This window comes from Electrophorus electricus, chromosome 18 (assembly GCF_013358815.1).
Source record: "Electrophorus electricus isolate fEleEle1 chromosome 18, fEleEle1.pri, whole genome shotgun sequence".
Lineage (NCBI taxonomy): Eukaryota > Metazoa > Chordata > Actinopteri > Gymnotiformes > Gymnotidae > Electrophorus > Electrophorus electricus.
This window is the reverse complement of record NC_049552.1, coordinates 5,322,882-5,345,689: the sequence shown is the minus strand read 5'-3', so window position 1 is coordinate 5,345,689 and position 22,808 is coordinate 5,322,882. Positions and strand designations below refer to the sequence as shown.

Sequence of the window (22,808 nt, the reverse complement as noted above, 5' to 3'; positions counted from 1 at the left end):
CACACACACACACACACACACACACACACACACACACACACACACACACACACACACACACAGTATCCCTCTACTCACCGCACACACAGCCAATATCCACATTCACAACCAACTGCCCTCGTTCAATCTCTCTCTCTCTCTCTCTCTCTCTCTCTCCTACCAACTCAGCAGAAGTGCTCTTTAAACATGCTCCACTTCACACAGGTGAAGAGGATTAAGTAGTCTAAGAGCAGCTTCTTTTCGTTCTCTCAATCCTGCACTCTTACTTGTTCTCATTGCTGGCGTCATATCTGGGCATGGGGTCCAAGTCATTTCCATTGACATCATAACTGGCCTGGTTGTCCTGCAAACAGGCGAGACCAGAGAAAGATGTGAGGACAGGCGCTAGTAAAAAATGAGGTCAGACACGTTTATCATTGCACTGGTCAAGTGGGCTGAAGTTGATCGTGAAAAGGTGTATTAAGATTTAATTGGCTAGGCCCTTAATAAATGGTTGTGTTTGAAGTGTAAGTAGAGCAGAATTATAATGGAATACACTGGAATAAATCCAGGTAGGTTTTCCTACAAGAGATGTTTATATTTGGAGTAGCACAGACAGTAGGAGAATAGACTTTGTGGGTAATTATAGCAAGGTGGGAGCTTCTTCTGCACCCACAGAGACACACGTGCAAACCACACACTCACATAGTTTTGTACAAGATCTGGGTGGTTTCTCTCAATCCCATCATCCAGAATAGTGACCACCACGTCTTTTCCCGTGTAGCCCTTCTTCCAGGCACCCACAATATTCATGTCGGATTTACAGTTATGGATGTTATCATTACAGTGCTGCCGACACACAAAACGAAGAGGTGAGCAGGTGAGTTTGTTAAAGGAGTGAAACATTATATTTTAGGAAAGCTTGTGTGTTGTATTGCATTGGCATCATGAGATGTGAACACATTTGGAATGGTGAAATTTCTCTGCACCACAGCTGGAAGAAGGCCTAACCGTGAACACTGACTAGTGACAGACAGATGTCAGATAAGGCCTGGGATATGCCCTGATAACATTGCTTTCTTAAGCAGGGCTACCTTACTTTCGACTGCTCTATTTTTGTACTTTATTATATTAGCCCTTTTCTTAACCTACTCGACTACATGAAGCCACAAAATGAGATTTAAGACATATTCCTTTGGAGTAGCCTCAGAGCTGCACATCATCGTTGACATGTCAAGTTTATTTCAGCTCTCAGGACACCACAAGAAGCTTGTGTTAGATAGTGGTTGTCTAGGTCAAAGTATTGATGTTATCAGAGGTGCATTAAACATTGACAGAGCATAGAACAGTGCAACCCTGAGCACACCCCTTGTTCTTTGCTGTTTGTTTGCACAAGCATAATACTGTGATGAACAGGCACACGCACAGCCAATAACTGACGATGCCGATTCCAGGACAAGGGACCCAACAAATCACAAGCAGCAACTTGACGTGTTAAATAAGAAAAGGAAAACCATTCCCGCATCTTAACCCAAAATGCAAGTGAGTGTGGTGGAATAATAACATGAAAATGTAAGGCACAAAAGCAACAAGGATGAAGAGTCGAATTCTATACACCACAGATTTTCAGTGATCAAAGGGCATATCTGCAGAAGTATCCTCTGTATGATGAACATCTGACCTGACGTTTCTTTAGTTTGTGAGAATATTCTAGAAACAAGACTCACTCAATAACATGCTAATGCTGCCATAAAAAATTTATTCTCGGCTGCAAAGACACATGCTCAAATGTCAAAATAAAATGACGTCTGCAACTAACAGGAAGGTGTCTATGATAAATGCTTTGGTAACAAACATGGTGGAAGATCAAGGTCTTCACAAATATGAGCTTTAGTGAACTTGGGTAATAAAGCTTAACAGTGCATACAACCATCATTTGAAGACTTTTATAAATTGGTCAAAAATTGTATGCGTTAAAAGTGGGATATCGCATGGTGAAAAAAGAGGACATCTCATGGCAGTCTGCAAAATGCCTCTCTTTTCTAGGGGGATCTGGGTGACAGTGGAGGGTAATGCCAATGCCAGTGCAAATGCCAATGCAAATGCCAGCGCCAGTGCCATGTCAAACATGCAAATCAGTTGAATACTGTGGCAGAAAGCAATATTAACTCCATCCAGCCCATGGGTTTGGCATACTCACTATGTACCACATGCTGCTCCATTTAGCATCATTGAAGTAAATTAAATTGGATTGGACCGGGCTGGACTTCACAATACCCGGGTACGACGGTTTATAATCTCGTTTTACCCGCCTCTTCACCACCTGCTGCTGGATCCACTCCACCTGAGAGAAAGCCAGAGTGTGTCCAAAAATCATTTAAATAATACATCCATCAAGGAATTCTAACATTCAAGAAGCATGTGATGAAAAGTATACAATTTATCTTTTGAGAGACAGGGATCTGGCCAAAAAAATCTGGGCCCAAATGTGGTACTTGCAGAGTCTTTTTACTAATTTAAGATGCTGTTTGTGAGGGAGTGTGTGCGCGTGTGTGTACACTGATCTTTGTATTAGGGTCTCAGAGGAGCCACGTGTGATCACCTCACAGCAGATGACTAAACGACCACACTTTCACTTTTTGGTTTATATCACAGTACTGATGTTTGAGTAAACAAGCAAAAAGTTTGTATAGAACACCCAGGTGTGTGGTAGTCATGGCAACAGCCTGACCTTTGGCTCCATGGAGATGAAGCTGTGTATGCCTCGGCTGGACAGCGTCGACCTTTTTATCGTCCGGCTGTGGAAGAAGTGGTAGTAGTCCTTCAGGTCGCCAATCTACAGGAACAACACAACATATCTTTTACAACATATGCAGGGGTGGAAGCACAAGTGTAGATACATTAAAAGTGACCCATCACATTTATCCTCATCTAAACAAACTAACCAGAGCCTCTTAGAACAGGCTCAAACTGCAGAAAGCTGCGGCGGCAGGGCTGAAATATTGATATGGGTCACATGCTGGCAGCTCTTAGACCTTCATTAGAAGGTCCTCTAAAGTAACGTGGGCTATCACTTTACAGCGGAGACCTCAGCTTATATGTGCTCCTGACATCAACCAGCTATGAGACGTGTTCCACACTCACAAGCACGGCAGAGCGTAAAACAATTGCACAGTACACAAAGGTATCTGTATGAACAAAAGCATTAGCCAGGTCTTGCAGGGCTAAAAAGCTCAATAGCTAAACCAGACCACCATATCATGTCACACCTTATTAACGCATCATGTTCTGGCCCTCCTGCAGAACACCAAATAATTTCCAGCATCTTCCCACGCTGGTCAAGCACACACCTCGATCAGGTAAGGATGAGGCGCGTCCACAAATTTCGGTTATTTGTGGGAGGGTTTTCCTAATGAAAATCATGAGTCACAAGAATGCAATCCACTCCAGCTCTGGATTCCTAAAGCAAGTCCCCACAAAAGCAAGCCAAGCCTGGCACACACAAACGTTCATCACTGCTTTCATGAGAATCATGCCATTTCATTATATGCTGTCGTAACATTTTGTGAAATCACCACATTTCTGTGCAAGGCATAAAATATAAATAGAGCAAAAATGTGTGGCATCTAAGGTGAACTGCTGAGAGGTCAAATTTAGAAACACATCTGAGAGCTGGTCTTTTTTTCACATACCTGATAGAAATCTTTCAAGTCTGAACAGCAAATAATGACATCTAGACAAATATTTTCAATAGCAATTTGTACCACACTCACATATTCATTAACTAAACTTAGAAATTGCATGGTTTCCTCAAAAATAACCTGTCAAATTCCATTAATATTTGTGTGCCAGCACTTCAAACCTGACCAGTTGAAGAAGAAAACTGATTTGATCCCTTCATCCACTTCTGTAAAGGTAAGTTTAGTTAACTCTGGCAATCTCCACTATATGTACAAAATTTTAAAAAATTAAAAATTAAAATGCTGAATGTGAAAAAGCAAGATTCCTCATAAGCAAGCTAGAGGAACGTACTGACTCAAGGGGTTATTGCCGCATCACACTTCCCCAAAAACGAGGTGAACAGTAGGACACACAAGCCAAAGCTAATGCTGATCATCTTCAAAGCGAAACGCATGCATTTATCTTCCCTGCTGACACACCAATTAGACTGAATTGTATTGGGTTTTGAAGAACAAGTCCAAGGGCAAAAATACAACAACAAAAAAGTACCTTCATGACAAATCCTTGCATTAAGCTTGCATTATGAGAAAAGATTTAAAATTTGAAAGGCCTTATGAATGCAATACATGCCTGAACACGGAAACAAAAAAACACATTCTCCATAGAGATATTACTTAGGGTAACTCAGATCATGGAGATACTGTCAATTTTAGATTTGGGTCGGATATTTCCCTAACCTCTTCAAATTTTCTTGTGTGTTAAACTTACAGCCTAACAGTGCACACGTCGGCAAAGTTGATTCGGAAGATCACGGTTCTTATTTCGCAGGACCTTTCAGTATTTCCAAGGCATAGCAGAAACAGGATAAAGATTTATGTTCGTGGACCAGGCAGCACCAGAGGCCAAATTTATAAGACCTCTCCTCTTGACTCTGTGTGGCCACTTCGATCTGACCACTGGGTACTGTAGTCTACTGGTGAACACCTGTTGTTTCAGGGATCCGGGGCAGCGTTTTCTCTCTGATGTGGTAAACGCGGTCTGCGAGGAAAAACCTCGAGGCGAAAAATGCGGATTTGAGGGCCAGGTGCGCGTGGTTGTAACGATCACGTATCCATACCAAAGCCAGGAGATGGGGATACCTACGCGGCTGTAACAGGATAGTTCCTATAACTGTCTGAAACTATCCGAAACTTTCTGCGAGGGTGAGAGGTGCCGCGTCTGCCCCTTTAGCAAGCTCAAGCTTTTAAATCTCTTTTATAGTCTGAACTTGTTAAACCGATAACTCCAGCTGGAAAAGATTACACACTACAAAATATAGGGGGAAATAACAGGACCTAGGAGGGAGACTGAAACATGAAAAGAATATATTCATCACAGGCTACATGTAGCGATAAATATGGGAGGAAACTTGCAGCCTACCTGCCCCAGGTTTTTATAACCGTATTTGCTCGCTATCTGATCGGCAAACTCTGGTCCCCCTGCTATCCGAACAGCCCAATGGTTGGTGTAAATCCGAGCTTTGCACGGGGGAGACGTAAAGCCAAACCACAGCGCCAGCAGGCACAGCAAGCCTCGCAAAGCACCGTCCAAAACCATCTTTCCCCCCGGACTCTTCCTGCGGCTCTCCTCGACTCCCGCACCCCCGGTTAGGAAAACAAGCAAACTTCGTCTCGCCGCGGAGCGAGGATTCTCATAGAAGTGTCCGTTGACCTCCACATACACTCGGGAGGGGGGGGGGGGGGTAACGAGAGTCGAGCTTGGTTACAAGCCTCCGTTCGTTCGCGTTGCGTCTTCGGCTTTGCAGCGCATCTGGCGAGTGAAGTTATAGCGGTGCCCGCGGCTGTGCTCCGTCGCGACGGAGCGCGAAGTCTGTTTGCACGGCTTCAGTTGATCTATTCCTTCAAGACGTTGCCGTTAGTTCTCCCCCTTTTTTCTTTCTTTTTTTTTGTTGTAAAGTGGAGATATGGTTATAGCGCCTCCCTCAAATAACTAGCGACATTCTGGAGTAAGCTACGGGGAACGTACCCGTGGGGTTACTGGGACTCCGCAGGGTCTTAAACACACACCCTGTTTCGTCAGAAAAGAGATCATTTTAAAAGAGGGGATGGACTTGGAAAATGCTTTTGATAGACACACTACAGAGTTGCAAGCGTGGTGACATTGAAAAGCCTGATTTTGTCCCGCGTCATAGCAAAGAATCAGACTAGTTTTAAAGACGTAACTACGGTTTATCTGGTCGATAAAACCTGGCGCGTGAAAGGCTCCATGTCCTTTTATAACCAGGCAGCATATATGGAAGCACAGTTTGAGCTCACAGAGATCTAAAAAATTAATATTTATATTTGGGCTTGTCTGTATTTCTTTTCTGTTTTGAGATGAGTTTTTTAAAATTATTTGTTTGTTTGTTTTTTGCTTGTCTAAATGTATTAGGCTACACATTCATTCGCGTGTAGGTTACTAGAACAAGGCCCTGACGATCAGGTGGGCTCTTGGGATCGTTTAATTACTTAAATATTCGGCTCACAATTCCATCCGAACTAGACATACCTTTGATGGCATCGTTATGTGGTGAGCGTTACGCGTCACCCTGATTCACTTATTGATTGATTGATCTTTGTTTTGGTAGCAGTTGCCCAGTTACCCCCCCCCCCCACCCACCCCCAAGCACTCCAGAGTCGGCGCACACTGCGCACTCTGTTCCGTTTCGCATACAAGTGCGAATCAGCATAATTGCACTAATTACGGCCAATTTCTCCATGAAAGGAGTCGCTGTCAAATCCAACAACAAACGAGGGACAAGAATATCTCACGGTCCTTATAAACCAGATGAAAGGGACGAAAACACCCCGTGAGTACCGCTATTCAGTGTGAGAGCGGGATTGTAATTTAAAGCAGCGAGGGGGGAAAAACATGCAAAGATTGGGAAAGGGAAATCAACTATCCAGCTCACGGAGGAAGCGGGCAATCCCATTGAGCGCGCCGCTTCACTACTGGGCGAGGAGGAGGGGGGGGGGGGTGCAAATTCCGCGTGACAGCCATTACCCCAAGAGCCAAACGCCCCCCACCAAGTGTCTTTCTTAGCCAAAAGTATCCGAGGACGGTTAATAGTGACAACACGCACCCCCCGCATTCCAGCGTGCATTCCTGCTGCCGCTCAACGCAACGTCAAAGATCTGGCGGATGAATAGCAGCAATTAAGTATTTATTTTTCATTACGAATGCCTATCCAGAGGGAAAAAGTAAACAAGGCGCGGAAACCGGCGCGTTATTATTGCAACGCTCAAGTCAACAAGTCATAGACCACTGAACGACAAAATATAGCTAATGACTGATACATATTTATTCCTTCACACACACAAAAGAATACATAAAAACAACAAGATGCTATCTCAGCATCTGATGACTTGATATTTTCTTCACACTGAATTTTGCCAGAGTGCACTAGGCATACAGAAATTCAAAGGGGAATGTTTGGTCTCTACTGCGGCTGCCGCTGATATTGGCATGTGATCACTGGAATGCCCAACGAACCAGAGATGTTTTAAGGAAAGTACCAGTCGCGATTCATTATCATATGGTTATCATATGGTGGATAGGAAGAGAATCAGCCGAGAGTACGGTTTACGTTTGGCAGTCCAGAATATTATGCTTGCACAACTTCTGCTTCGTGTTCGACTGCAGAATCGATGGAGTTGTTCCACTACCCCCTGGAGATCCTTGTGTTAGCTGTGTTCATGAATAGATGATGGCCTGTGAAAGAGCACAAACATTAAAAACATCGATTAGCACCACGGTCCCAGAAGCATAATGAGAACAGATGAGTTTACGCTGAAACTAGAGCACTGTTATAGTGCAAATGAACTAAGAGCTGGATTTATTTGTTCCAAAGCCTTTGAGAAAGCGATGCTCTGAGTACTGGACATGTCTGTTGAGCGCAAACAGCGGACGACGGTATAAAGATATCAAAGCACAATGAAGCTTGCTGCAAGCCAGTTTGCACTCAACATAATACAGTAAAATACTGTATGACCATAGCTTTAAACTTCTCAAAATCATATCTTTTGTAATATCTATTTCAACATTCTATGAAATGCTCGGCATATGGAAAATAGGCCTACATTTTGGTAGCGTATTTCATTGTATAGTTGTACTTTTTATCCTAACTGCATTAATTGGCTTAATTAGGCTACCATTCATATAGGAACGCGGCAGTAAAGGGGGAAAAGAATCGTTTCAGTTTGAAAAAATAAATAATGCCTATAATGCCAATACCAATACCAGTAATGAAAACAAAAACATGTTGATTAAACCTTACATTCTTACTAGAATGTTGTATTAGCCCCCTCTAGTGGTTATGAACGAAAAGTAGCTCGGCAAACCTGCTGCATGAGCTGTGGGCGATCAGACTAAATATGTAAGCTCTCTAGAGGTCTCGGGGACTGGAATAGAAAATGCTAGACTAATAAACTAATAATTAATTGATAATTGTACATATATCAATTAAAGAATTTAGTTTAGTTAAGTTTTTATATCCACATAGAGAGCCACGTAAACAGTTTTTAGGTTTTTATATAAAGTTAGTTGTTAATGCTTTTACTGTGTGCTAATAATAATAAATAAATAAATATATATATATATAGAGAGAGAGAGAGAGAGAGAGAGAGAGAGACGTGAAAGACTATATACCTTATTTATGGCAGTGTGAAAATCTGTATGATGGTGGTCTAATGTCACTCAGGAAGGTGAAATGGGTGCTCTGGCTCTTTGGTCTGGTTGTGTTTACTTTGTCACAGGCTGCATTGGTAGTATTCCTTACAGAGGTAAATAAAGTACTAAAGTTAATCACTTTACAAGTAATGATCTTGAAATCACTGGAATAAAAATATGCAACGGCTCAAATAAAATAAAAAAAATTCTTTGAGTTATTTAGGTTTTCCGAATCGATCACCAAAAGTCCTGAACATCGTCTGGTGGACCCCACAAAAAAGAGATGTAGTTAACCTGGCTGCCTGTTGGTCTCTGGAGGAAGCAGTTAAGATGCTGTGATGTTACCACAGAGAGAAAAAGCAGTAAACTATGTTAACTTCAAAAATCTAACTATTTTTACATAGTTAAAAAGCTGCATTGTAAGTATTTATTAGTGAGAATTTAAAAACCGTTTACGAAAGATTCTGAATATTTAAAAATGTACAACAATAAAAGCTGGAACACTTAAAACCCCTCAAAGAAAGATATTTTGGGGTATTGCTACCCCTTTGCAAATGTAGGCATTATACAGTTCAAGGCAGATTTGTCCAAGTCAGACAGTATTTATGTTTCTGTGGACCTGGATCTTGAAACAGCTTTATAGTGCAAGGTCACAACTAAAACAGGCATTCAACAGTACTTGATGAAAGCAGAATCAGTGTATTTACAGCACTCTGAAACTTACACCACCTTACATGGCCATAAAACAAAACTCCCATCATGAACTAGTGGCTCATACCACTAACAGCAAAAGCAGCAAACCACTACATAGCTGATACAAGAAGCCCCGATTTAAATGACAAATTTTACAGTATACATGCATCTTCTGCATCAACATTAATTAAACAACTGTTTGAACAACCTCAGCATATGTAAATGACTATTCAGTCACTTCATTTGAACCCAGTTTAAGATCCTATCACCATAATTACCAATTTTCCACTTGTCTTCACACTTGTCCACCAAAACCACATCCAAGAGCAACAAACAGAGGACACAGAGTGAATAGCTCAGATTCTTTATTCAGAGGGCAACAGGAGTTCAATATAAAACTTGTGGGTTTCTTTTGGTGACTTGTGGAGCCAATGTGAAAGAGAATAACAAATCAGCAGACACTGGTTGTTTCCCTTTACCATGGAATAGCCCACCATGTAACAATGCAAGCATTTAATGCTTTCACTTTCTTTAAAATGAACCTCTCCCAAAAACCACCCGATCACCTTTCACCCTCCTCCATCCTTTGTCATGACTCAAGTTCTCACACCGCACTTCTCCCCCCTCAAGTTTTCCTTTTTGCTACATCTCTGCAAAATTTGAAAAGTAAACAAAAGCAAAACTTCTTTCCCAAAAAAAAAAAAAAAAGAGGAGCAAGCACACTTCATGTTGGACTTTAACATTTACAGCATATATAAATACTTACATTAATATTTTACAGGGGAAAAGGGAAAAATGTGGAGGGGGGCACAGTGAGGGAGAAGGGTGGCTGTGTGTGCTTCAGGCCAGCTGCAGGACTGACGTATGAGATTTGGACTGCGAGTTATTTCCAGTATGTGATCAGTTGGCCCAGTATGGGGAGCTGCTGTAGCCGGACTTGCCCTGGCTCTTCGGCATGCTGCTGGACTGACTGCGTTGGCCCTGCAGGGACACAGACAGACAGACAGACAGAGACATACACACACAGACACACACACGTTTAGTCGAAAACATGTCTGCCTCAAAAATCACCAACATCTCCAACTTTGAGCTCTCATCCATCTCTACCCCAATGTACAGTTCCCTGATTTACAGTTGTACAGATCTTACCACAAGAAGCATATTAAAGCTACCGTATACGACGGCAAGTCTCCTGCATGCGTTAGGAGTCCTCATTTCCGTTCCAATACCTGTGCATCCTGGGCCATGTGGTGGTGCATAAGCTGAGAAGGTGGCTGCTGATGAGCGGGCAGGATGTGGAGGAAGGGGCCGGGCGCATAGCCAGGGGCCCCTCCGGGGTTCAGGGGGCCCGTGCCCCCCAAAGCAGATGGCAGGCTGAATGTGGGCTGGGTGGCCGCAGGGAACCCCTGCTTCTCAAACGACTACCGCAGAGCCAAAAGGAAAGACGACACTGATTAACATTTCTAATTATGATTTCGCTTTGCTTAGGTTGGATAAAACTGACTCTGAGGGCCATCATAACTGCATTGAAAAGGTTCAAAATGTCCTGCCAGTTTTTATATTGACAAAGGACTGAGGGGGTGTGGCCTGTTACCTGAGTCTTGCTGTACACGGTTGCACTTAGATCAGAGCCGGTGGAGCCTGACAATCCGGGTGCTGTGAAGGGACAGGTTTAGATCAGCTGTATCATAATTCAATCGTATTTGAGCAACATCCATGCATGGGGTGTGCATGTGTGAAGGAATGTCCACACACTTGCCAAGAACAAAAACAATCAAGCATTTGATTTAACTGGTGGAGAGGCTGTGAAGTGTTCCAAGAGGAATTATATGGACTGTAGTCCCAGCACACCGTATCCAAATCAGAAATTGGAAGCAGTACTGGCCAATGTGGGTCTCTAGGGTCCCCAATAATTGTATGTGCACACACACACACACACACACACACACACACACACACACACACACACAGAGAGAGAGAGAGAGAGAGAGAGACAGACACAGACAGACCTTTTCCTGTGCTGTTGCTTGGCTTGGCCTGTGACTGTGAGCTGCCTCCATAGCCCCCTTTCCCATAATCCCCTCCGGCATGAGCCTGAGACAGGTCATCAAAGGCTGCATGAAGATGAGTGAGTGTGAGAGACAGACAGGGAATGGGGATCAAAGCCAAAAGACATGATTGTGTCTTTATGGGCCATTTTGTCCATAGAAAGACAAGCCTACATCAGCAACACTGAATTCAATCCCTGGCGAAGCGAGGCCAACCTGAGGCGTAGGCGTGCTGCCCATAGCCGCCCTGGTGCTGGTACTGGCCCGACGGACCCAGGGCGTGCTGCTTGGCTGAGGCTGGGGGCATGAAGACGGTGGGGCCATACTGGAAGGCACTGGGGACACCCGGCATGCCAGCGTAGTAGGGCAGGCTGGTATAGCCGTAGCCCGGGGGTAGTGGGGGGTTCAGGAAGGCCTGGCCAGGGGTGGGAGGTGCCTGCGCCTGTGGGGGCACCGTGCCCGGCTCCGACTGCGAGGGAGCGACTGACGAGAGGCTGGTGGTGGGTGCCGGCGAGGGTGCGTCGCTGCGAGCGAATTTGGTGGCTTCACCTACCGAGCGCAAGACAGAAAAAACAGGGAGACACTGAAACATCACAGTCTAACCGCTGATCATAGAGGGAAAAGCATAAAGAAAAACAAAAGATGACAGCCGTTTAACAACAGAAACTGCTTCGACATTATAAAAAGGCTGATGAATGAAAACCCCAGTACAATACCAGGTGGACCCTCTGAATAGAACTGTAAGGGTTACCTGAGTAAGGGTTGCTGGCTAATCCACCATCTCTGGCAGCAAGGGTAGTGGCACCAGGGAAGGTGGTCATCCCGTAATAATCCTGCACAGAGAAAAGAAATGAACAAAATGTGCAGCAAACAGGAACAGCCTAAAAGGGGCTCCAAACGATTTGGTGTTTGTTTATCGGATCGCATCAGTGCCACAACTCATCAAGACGCCCCCCAGGTCTGTCGAATGGCAGCCACTGTGGACAAGCACGTCTGGGGTCACAGAGCTGAGCAGTCTTAAGCCCAGGTATGGCAGGAGCCGCTGCACTGCCTTCTCCCTGCTGCTGGGACAGATGCCCAGGCCACTGCCTCAGAACGGGGATACGTGGGAGCAGGCCGTGAGGGCCTGAAGAGGAAATGCTCACCATGGGCAGACGTGACTGCATCATCTGCAGGTCTTCGTAGCCATAGATCTGCTTTAAAACACAAAAAGAGAAACATTCACAGCTGAAGGACTGTGTTGCACCATTGCACCACAGCACGAGTGATCGTCACAACCGTGACACAGACTGGCCACGTGTTTGCTCTGCACCGCCTCCCAGCAAACCTGAAGCAGGGCGGTAAGAACACCAAATCGCTTATCTGGAGTGTGCCAGGAGCTGGGCTAGAGCAAAGATGTGCACCATCCGGAGGGACCAGAGAACTGGGTGGAGAAGCAAACCAAAAAAACGACAGCCTTACGGGGTATGCGGGGAGCAGTCCTCCAGGCCCCATAATGTACTGACTGGTCAGCAGTGGAGGCACTCCTTGGGTCAGGTTAGGTGGAGCTTTCCCTGGTAACCGAGAAACACCAGAGTACGGTGAGCACTCGCCAGTTGTAGAGAGCTACTGCGGTCAGGTCTTAGCTCAAGTTAAGTGATCTTCCATGGCTCACCAGCGGTGGCGGCGGCGGCCTGCAGTGGAACGGAGCGGCCAGTGGAGGGCACCGAGGGGCTGTTGGAGGCGAGGCTGGGCGCACCCACGCCCAGGCCGTTGGAGCTGACCGCTGGGCTGGTTGAGCTCACCGCCGGGCCCGTGGAGAGGCCCGAGAGAGAGCCACTGACATCAGCGGCCGTCTGAGAACGAGGGCAGAGACGAGGACAGTCGCTATGGTCACATGGTCTTGGTTTGTATTGCGCATACAACTTTCAGGAACATGACAGACCACAGTAATACAAGAATAGAGGGAGAGAGAGAGCTTCCCTGAGTGAGCCATTGGTGTTCAGCCTTAAGGCTGAATAATTCTGCTGTTGCAGATACTCTATTTGTGCTCAGTCTTGACAGTCCATCCACAGACATAGCAGGGCCCACCCAGCTCCCTTGAAAGCCACTTAGAAATGGCTACTGAAACTGCTGTAACATTTCCAGTCAAACATTTAAAGACCCAGGGAATGTGCTAATAAAGGTAAGAAAAATATTACAAAAAAAGTGGGTTTGTTTTTTTTTTTAAAAAAGGAAGTTAAACGCTGTGCAGTAACCAACTAAACTGGCTTCTCAGTCCCAGCTGAGAACAGTCTTAGCATGGGGCTGATATTCCAGTAAGCATGCTCGACTGACAGCCCGCCGTCACAGACATGGTCGAGCTCCAAGGTGGGAGAATCAGCGATACGGCCATACTTGTACGGACCTCCTGATGACATCCACGCAAATCATTCTGAAGTTCAGGCATCAGACAAGGCTCATTCATGGATGCTGGCGGAATGGTTGGATTGTGTTCTCCATCAAAATGATAGTAAAATTACAGGATTAAACACTAGGACTGTGAAAAACTGGACAGACTTAACTACAAGACAACAGCCGTGCACTAATTACCTTTGAGTTTTCCTGTACTTAATGTCAGTGTGGCTGGAGCTAATATCTGTTTTAATACATTTAAAGTGAACTTGTCATCTAGGTGTCACCAAGATGTTTGTATAAGACCGTTTGAGCTAAACAATTTTGTTTTTAATCTGTTACTCCCAAGAAAATTACTACAGTATACTGATGTGTAAAAAAATTGCCAATGATGTTTCAGTTTGGGAGCATAGCTATGCGTATGCCCTTAAAAGAATCATACTAAAAACACAAATAATATTCTGTGTTTTGCTATGGCTCTTGTTTGCTAGATAGCTTTCGCTTGCTAGATTGCAAGGTTGCTCAAACCCGCCGAAGGTGAGGAAGCAGGAACGTGTGTAGGAGGGGCATCAGCTTTCTGACTGCTGAGAATATAGCTTGGGTAAGCTTTTCCCACCAAGGACCACCCACTTTACGTTCAAAAATTCTGACGAAAAAAGATAAAAATTAGTAACTTACTGGACTTTGGAACGGTATTCATAGGACACTTTGGATATGTACGTTGTGTGCCCAAAAGAGCAAGACTATCCCAATTAGAAAGACGACGCAGATTTTGAGAGAGAGCGAGAGACAGGAACAGGTGGGGGGGGGGGGGGGTACTCACTCCGGGAGCAGAGGTGGAGGGCACCGCGGAGCCCAACATAGTTCCACTGCTCACATGACTGAGGAGAGAAAAAGAGGGAGAGAGGAACCATGAGGTAGACCGGCAACACTGGCCATCAGATCGCAGGCTGGCCCCAGCGGGTCGGGCAGTACCTGCTGAGGGAGGGAAGGACAGTGCTGGGCACTGGGGCCTGTGTTGCTGCCACTGACGAGGATGAAGACGGTACGGACGAAGAGGCCATGCTATTCTCCAAGGGCAGAGATGTGGGCACGGCCTGAGGAGTGCTTGTGGGGACAGCTAGAGAAATCCATAAAAGAGTTTGTCAGCCCATCCACCAGAAGGCACAGTCTGCTTCAAAGGCACAAAATTTCTAAAAAGTGACTCAGCTGTTTATGGTTCAGGCAATTCAGTACTGCAATGTGGCTGCCAAGAGTAGAGTTTGCACTGATTCTTTAATGTTTGCGCTATCCACAAAATTAGATGGGTGTGTGTCAGAACAGTTCACTGCCACATGCCCTGCGCATTCAAGGGAACACACCTCTACTCTAGTCTGGGCCTGGACTACACGCAAAACCCCCACACACCCGTTCAAGTGTGAGTCTTTCATATTAACCTAATAAAGAAAGTGCCTTGACACGGCAACGTACCATCTTGCGTGATGGAGGTCCGTACTTCGCCAAATCCATTCTGTGGACAAACAGAAAAAGAGTTTGGGGGTCAGAGAAATGAAGAGAAAACCTGGTCCAAGCTAAAAGCCCCAACTCATCTGGATAAGCAACAGAATCGTTCGATAAAAACAGCTTGGTTTTAATGGATTCTGATAACAGAACGCCATGCTGTTGGCCGTACCGTGAGAGGACTTGTGGAAGTTGCGCTGGGGTCCTTGCGCAGGCTGGAGGACTCTGTTCTGGAGGAAGTGGAGGCAGAGGGGGCTGGGGCTGGGGCTAAGCCCACAGACGGTGAGGGGTACCTGGGCTCCACCGCTGCTGTGGGCAGGACTGGGGGAAGACCACCCAGCGGCTCACTGGAGATACAGGAGAAGGGAGCCACTAAGAATACGGCCTTGACTGCGTAGCAAAAATGGTCAGCTGATGTGCAGTCACTTCCGTCTGCGCAGGTACATGCACACCCTCAAGTACAACAAATGATGAGCATTTCTGCCCTGCTTACATACACAGACCAAGATGCAGATACACACTCGGGAAACACCAACTACCCCCACCCGCCAGGCTGCACACGCCCACACACCTAACAGTGCTTGGTTTGGAGTACAGGCTGCTCTGGATCTGCGGAGCAGGAGAAGAGGATTCTTGGCTGCCTGTATCTGATTGGCCAGGGCTCTCCATGGCAGACTCTGAAGCAAAATCCAGTGCACCAAACTGCACATTCAGTGCGGACACATCAGCAGAGCCGGGCATCTCGACAGCTGAAGACGGGATCTGGCAACACACACGCAATAAGTACATTGCAAACATTATTCGAACCTTAGTCTCCCTTAAAACAACAGAACCCCCATGCAGTGCTGACATTAATCAAATATAGAATGTCAACCAACTGAACTTAAATCAGCACAACTTTCTCAAGGTACTAATCAAGAAACTGTAGAATTCTCAACCTGTTTCACACTGCAAAAATGTTTCCCTGGGATTATTAATGCCAGGCAAAGGGCTCTCTCTTTTGGGCTCATACCTTGGAAGGAGGTGGCAGCCTGCGTCTCTGTGGTCGGATGTGTTTGGGCTGGGGCAGTTCTACCATGGTGGGGGCGGCCGCCTCCCCCAGGGGCTTCAGTGCAGGGGAGTGGGTGTCGCATTGGGGCAGCGGGGGGGAGGGGTCTCGGCCCTGAGCCGGCAGGTCCGATAGGAGCATGGGATTCTGGTGCTGGGTCAGCTGACTCAGAATGGGAGATGGGTCAGGCTGGGACTTCAGATCCACTGCAAGGTAGAAGGGGGGGGGGGGAAAGGAATGGGTGGATGTGTTCAGTTCAGGACGAGGTCTGGGTGTGCACACATAACAGTGCAAAGTTGGTTGTATTTGTCAACCTGTGACGTGGGGTCTGTGTGAGTGGTTCACAAGTGTTTAGGCTGCAACTCACAGTGAGTCCCTGTAAGAGGGACCTCCATCTTGGGCTCACTCAAAGCCAAGGGTACAGGTGCAGCAGGGCCAGCAGCACTGGGTTCTCCAGCCGAGCTGCCGTTGCTCAGGGCAACAGGCATCTGATTGGACAGAGGGGTGATCCGAGGAACACTGACTGGTTCAGCTTTCTGTACATCAGATAGAGATGGTTTGGATCCCAAGGACTAAAGAGAGGGAATAATAAAAAAAAAATCTGCTAGAAAAATTATATTTCTCAAAATGAAAACCAAATTCAAATAAGTAATAATGAGGATTGTTATAAACACAATCACAAATCAAACTAACCTGAAAATTGTTTATTTTTTTAAGATCAACCTGACAATTGTATCAATTATTTATCTTAAAGCCAAAAAGGTTTAGTAGGAATCAACCAGGCAACTGTGCCTGTACACTAATCACTGTGCAGCTGGCCAAGTAGATAACATCTATCAGCTATGCTAAAGGCAGGAAACAAACAGTCTTCAAGACAGATTGAATCTCTCACTACTATATGAGAGCTTACACATTTCATTCCACAAGTAAAAATACTCAATGAGCCAGAGTGTGTAAGGAAGTTCACTTCTCAATGTGCGGATGTCTACACTGCACACACAGCCACATGCTGCAGACTAGTGTCTTAAACAAAAGGGGCCTTGCATTAATGGCTAAGAAATAAATAAATGGTTTTAATCACATTTTTAAAAATTTACTTCACCCATATTCGAGCCAGAAGCTGTGCTAAAATGTTAATAGTAAATGATTTTAGGTTCCATTTTTCATTTATCATTTCATTAAACAAGCTAGTAAAATGTATTAAACACTGGAACCTCCTGGGAAACCTGAGAGTCAGGCCAGTAAGCAAAAACAGCAGCTAGAGAAACAAGCATGAACTAATCAGAATATTTCAACCTCCTACACTGAATGCTTCAGTTTATTTCAGAAGTGGTCAAGCAGCTGCCATTTTTAGCCATCATTTACTAGGCTACAGTCCTGTTCAGATTCCAAGGAGAAACTACACAGCACTGTAGTCAGACTCGTAGAGGTAGTAAATCTTTCAGTGCAGTACACAAGGTTTCCACATAAACAGGACATTTTGGACAGAGGTCCTTCATCAGCTGTGCTAGCATACTTCATGCATAACATTATGAATAGTCCGACAGTCCTACTGGGAGATCAAAACCAGAAGCATTCTTGTTCAAAATTCACTGTACAAACATAACATGCAGTGCTTAAAAGAGGAAGAAGTGCAGTCACTATATGACAGTTTCAATATAGGTCATCCATAAACATGTGTGTGCGCACTCTCACCGAGGCGGCGTGGGCGTAGGTGCCAGCAGCAGCGGAGGCGTAGCTGTTGGCAGCGGCCGAGGCGTAGCTGTGCGTGTGTGTTCGGCCCAGGTTCTGCTGGGAGTTGGTGAACACGAGGCTCTGCGTGAGCGGCTCTGGGGAGGCCGGCTCCAGCCCGGCCAGCTCAGAGTCCACGTCCACCGCTTTAGGCAAAAGAGAACTCAGATCTACCCTGTACCACACACACACCCACACCCACACACCCAAATACATTATAGCTGGTCGACAGAGAGGTGAGAAAACAATAACTCTGACATTCAGCTTGTCCGTATGCAAAAGTTATTTCTGCTACTGCAGAGATGCAGGGGGGAAGTGTTGGGAGGGGAGCTCTTACCCCTGTCCAGGTTGTATGTGGTCCTGGGATGCAAGTGTAAAGGAGGCAGTGAACACTTTGGTCTCAGAGAGCTGTTAGAAGATTGGGGGGACCATAAACAAGTCATTCATCAGACATTCATCAAAAAAAACCAAAACACCATGACAAGGCCAAGAAAAGAAATGGCCACCTACATCTTCATTCCAGTCTTCTGCAGCCCATTCTTCCAGATTGCTTCTCCACGTTCCTGACAGGCACAGAGCAGCAGCTTACTACACCCACAAAACACTTCACTATGTTCACACACGGCTAAAGAACTAGGAGAGGAAAACCACCCGGCAGCCTTTGAACACGGTTACTGAAATGCAGACGCCGAAAGACGGCCCAGGCATGAGCGAGGGAGCCGGCCTACCCGCTCTGTCAGTAGTGTCGTTGGCTGCCTCCCCGGGTTCAGCAGAGCTTGTGTAGTCAGCAGGGTTAAACGTCCTGCACGCAAAACAGAAATGAATCGTGAGATGTGCAACCATACAGTACTCTGATCTGGAATCAGGTGCCGCAAGCATGTATTAGGATAATTACTGCTAAAGGCTCATTATAGGCAAGCACTACGGGTGGATGCATCTTTCACATGTCTGTTACAATCGCTGCCACGTGCTACCTGTAGAGCTGGTCCAGAGATGTTGTGCCCCAGGTTCTGGGGAGGCAGGAGGGACAGACTAAAGGGAAAGAGGGGAAAAGAAACCAGACTCACCCCATTCCCTGAGAGAACCTATTCACACCAGCTCCACGGCCTCTGCCTCTGCCTCCTGCACCTACACGCACACACACGCAAGCACGGTTTACTCCAATTACAAAATGCCAAACACTGAGGCTTCTGAATGATGTATTTGAACAAACCAAATTAACAAAACGTTAATAACAGCTATAGAGAAACATCATCACATGTCGTGTTATTTTAGAAAGCCTATGACTGGGTGGGATATGTTTTGTAGCGCAGTCTGGCATGGCTGAGAGAACCATAGCCTAGATTACAACAATCCACCGTGAACCTTTGGGGGGGGACCCTTTGCCATCCCACCTCTTGCCCTTGTGCTCTCTCTGGCTACAGCTGCTCTGCTCAGCAAACTCCCCCAATCTAGTGGGTTGCTAACGGCAGCGCCAGGGCGACGTAAATAGCAACAAAGTGGAAAGTGCCTTCCCGCGACTTGGCGCACCAACTGTAAGGTCCCAGCTAAGACCTTTCCTCCCATGCAGACGTGCCTGTACTATTCCTGCTATGTGTTCCAACAGCCATCCAAGAGACAGCTTCGCTTTGGGGTTTTAATCAGTTCACTTTCCATAAAAGTGCCTTTCATTTTTGCAATAAGCTGCATTAAGTGAATGCCTTCAAAAAATTACAGTATCGATGCTTCATTGGTAGAATTCTGAGAAGCCTGGGTAAGAGACACCGCACTTAACAGGTGTGTGAACTGGTCAGGTGAGAGTGAGAGTGTATGTGCTGACCTCTGCCTCTTCCTCTACGCCCTCGCTCCCCTGCTCTCTCTCCTTGAACGGAGTCAAACCCGTTTTCCTCTGAGCGGCCTGCACAGAGATGGCATCAACACCAGCTTTAGTCTCCAGGAGCAGAACATACAGCAACACAGCCCCTGCAAACAGCAGGCTCCCACCTTCTTGCGCACGGCCGGTTCCGCGGCCACGTTTACCCGGTCCGCCGCGGCCCCTCGCCTCCCTGTCGGTCCTCCTCTCTCTGCTCTCTGCCGGCATGCCTTCCTTCCCCACGCTCTTCTTCTTCCCAACAGTCTCCCAGGAGTCCTGATCAAAACCAGCAAAAGCAGAAAAAAAAAACAAAAAAACAATAACATTGAAGTACTGCGCTACAATTTGCTGTAACGTACTTGCTAAAGTACATAAATGTAGCATGTTTAGCCTACATCTTCTCACGATCAAAGTTTCAGCTCGTCAAAGGCACCATGTCTTCTGAGCTTTAATCTTTCAGCACTATGATGTAGCTATAACACGTAGCCCAATCATGCTTTCTTGAAATAGCGTACAGAATTTCATTAGGACCCAAATATGGTTATGCTGACCAAGCACAAGAATGCTCGACATACTGGCCTCTCTCACATACCTTGGCAGTGATCTCCTCCAACAGGAAGTTTATGGCCCTATTCACATCCCCATTGCAGTCATGAAGGGCCACAATGCACTCATCCTGATTTCGGCCTGTGACCTCAAAGAGCTGGATCCCGCCCACCAATGCGTCAACACGCAGGGACACACAGACAGACGTGCAGAGATGTCAGGATTATGGAAAGGCGTGTGTAGAGCACCCTGGGGTTTTAGGGTCACAAACCTCGTTTTGCTCACCTGTTTGACCTTGCCTTCAAAGTCTGCGTCGTTTTTGTCATAAATCATCTGAGCAAGACGAATCTGTTCTGCTGTGGCCTAGAAAGAAACAACAGAGGGAGGAAAGTATTACAGCTTGCTTAATTGAACACTGCTGGAAAAACATCAAGAACCGCACAGGTATTCTTTTTTACCCTCCAGTTTATGGCCGTGAGCGCTGACGGCAGTATCTGTAGCCGTGTGTGCAAGTGTTTGGTGCATTTGGTACTTTGGACAATAAATTATATTGTAAACATATTGTATATAACTTACTATAATCTATTTTATTAGAAATAATTAGCTCAAATCTCATTACTGAAATCTAGCATCTAGCACAAATATGTTACAGCTGAAGATCTCCCAAGTTTGGCTGTAGAAAAAAAATAGATAAGTACTAAAAAAAAAAACCACATTTCCAGTCATTATCCTGAGCTGTTGAAAACTGGTAGCAAGAATGACCCAATAATGACCCCAATCTGCCAAAATGACCCCCGATTTTAAGGTTTCTGGATACATTTCCATGATTGTAATAACTATGCACATATTACCATTTAGGCTACTGTTCTTAACGCTTGATATTTATTCAATTTTTTTCACGGGAGTTCAAAAATTAAACGGAAAGATGCAGGTGATGTTATGCTCTGTTCTAGTATTATCTTGGTATAGGTATCAAATTTAAGACAGCAGTATCAGTAGAGGTTTCAAAACCTTTTAAACGACACGAAACCCTCGTGTGCGGGTTAGCGCCTACCTGAATCTGTTTCTGTGGCTGTGAGGTGTGTGTGGTCTGTGGCTGCACTCGGTCCCGGTTACCGCGGGCAGCATCAGCAACTGAAGTCATCATAAACAGTATATACAAAATAATGTATGTACAAAGTAGAAAAGTCTAGAAAAAAGAGAAAGACAGACGCAAAATAAGGCAGGTCCCACCGGCAAATTTTAAAACGGCAGAAAACGTGCGTAAGACATTTTGTAAACAGCAAGTAGGCGACAGGTGCAAAAGAGGAAGACGTATTGCTGTTAGTGTGCTGCAACGCTATGGCCTCGGTGTAAATCATCCAAGCTATTGAGCCGTAGATTAAATATAGCCATCCAAACACGGCCCGCGCTGGTGTTCGCTTACAACGCGCTTACACCCCACCCCAATCCACGTCTATCTTAAAACATAGCACCGTCCAGAGGAAAAAGAAAACACACACTCCTGTCACGGTAAAAAGCATAGCAACATGTCCAGGCAGCACAACGTGCGTTCACACGGCCGGGTACACAAAACCCGTTACCAACACTCATGTTTTGGTTAGCAGTACAGTCCCTGACATAACCGTAATGCGCTCCATTTAGCTCAGGATCTAAAGGCACAAGGCCAAAGACCCACTTAGTACAACCACTCGGGGTGGATTCGGTTGTGTGTCAATAATTATAGCGAAGTTTTTGTATTTATTTTGTACTAGTACAAGTCTCAGACAAGCGGTAGTAAAACATCGTTTCAATCGACTAGTAGCCTTATCAGTTAGATTCCAATACGGCCATAATCGGGAAAAATGAAACCAACAAAATAGCCGATTCCAATTTAAACGCCTAACTGGCGATACCAGTTATTGCTAGCTAGCTAAATTTAGCCGTCGAGATTTGTTCCGCATTCATCTTTTGTAACCTACAACTCGTCTTTAAATATAACCCGAAAACAAGCAATAGCTAGCAAATTACACGATGGTCTAAGTGGGATATGACCAGCTGACCAGCCAACTTACTAGCTCGATGGCTAACGGCTAATGTTGGTTTTGGCGACAGCAACTGTTGGCGAAGTCAGCTAAGATAACCAAGTTAGCTAGATAGCAACTGGTCTAACGTTATGCGGGCAAACAAACTTGGCACAAAAGTTTTCGTTATCGTTAGTTAACTTTTTTCAGTCGCTCGAATAAGTCTAGGTTTGCAGCAAGCCGAAAGGTGGACAAAATATCCATATGGGTCAATCGGCTAATCGATGAATTCTAAAAATTATTTTAGAAACAGCTAGCCAGCTAACGACCGCAAACGCTAGCTTTGCTAGCTAAGATAGTCAAGCTAGCGTTAGTCTGCCAGCTTGACCCTAACAACACTCTCGTCGGATGGATATTCTGTGGAACTGCATATACATATATTAAGTACTGCAGACACTTCGTTGGTCGAGCGACAGCACAACTTCCGATAAGAAAGTGCTAAGCTACCGAGTTGTTAACGTTCTTTCCAAAACACAACATACCCTCTCCGCTCCCTCAACGTTATGTTTTTACGTGCCCACAACACACGCTTCCCTCATGCAATAATGCAGCGCCAAGCGAATTCAGCAACAGGAAACACCGGTTAT

General features: G+C 45.5%; 2 protein-coding genes across 4 annotated transcripts in view; both read right to left on the bottom strand.

The window, feature by feature from the left end:
- LOC113567651 (proprotein convertase subtilisin/kexin type 5-like) overlaps positions 1-5,651 on the bottom strand; it is a 44,093-nt gene extending 38,442 nt beyond the window's left edge. The window contains exons 1-5 of the mRNA XM_035536457.1: positions 5,080-5,651; positions 2,711-2,815; positions 2,180-2,323; positions 685-828; positions 267-343 (exon numbers count right to left, since the gene is read on the bottom strand). Of these exons, the coding sequence (XP_035392350.1) occupies positions 267-343; positions 685-828; positions 2,180-2,323; positions 2,711-2,815; positions 5,080-5,256 (647 nt within the window). The 5' untranslated portion in view covers positions 5,257-5,651. The remainder of the gene's footprint in view (positions 1-266; positions 344-684; positions 829-2,179; positions 2,324-2,710; positions 2,816-5,079) is intronic.
- Positions 5,652-9,408: 3,757 nt separating this feature from the next.
- On the bottom strand, positions 9,409-22,795 carry ubap2b (ubiquitin associated protein 2b). 3 transcript variants are annotated; one of them, XM_035536063.1, is made up of 27 exons: positions 22,704-22,795; positions 21,213-21,347; positions 20,444-20,521; positions 20,205-20,315; positions 19,744-19,888; positions 19,580-19,657; positions 18,828-18,888; positions 18,489-18,562; positions 18,271-18,323; positions 18,098-18,168; positions 17,725-17,935; positions 16,397-16,601; positions 15,994-16,235; positions 15,553-15,743; positions 15,154-15,328; positions 14,952-14,991; positions 14,457-14,601; positions 14,305-14,362; positions 12,763-12,943; positions 12,570-12,661; positions 12,254-12,304; positions 11,860-11,941; positions 11,325-11,657; positions 11,070-11,174; positions 10,655-10,716; positions 10,290-10,481; positions 9,409-10,041 (listed from the first exon to the last, which is right to left on the bottom strand). In XM_035536063.1, the coding sequence occupies exons 2-27, from the start codon at positions 21,303-21,305 to the stop codon at positions 9,961-9,963; spliced, it is 3,210 nt and encodes a 1,069-aa protein (XP_035391956.1). In that variant the 5' UTR covers positions 21,306-21,347; positions 22,704-22,795; the 3' UTR covers positions 9,409-9,960. The 3 variants fall into 3 exon arrangements, with proteins under 3 accessions (XP_035391956.1, XP_035391957.1, XP_035391958.1); XM_035536064.1 differs by having other exon boundaries at positions 12,254-12,301; XM_035536065.1 differs by having other exon boundaries at positions 16,397-16,565.
- Between the last annotated feature and the right edge of the window lie 13 nt (positions 22,796-22,808).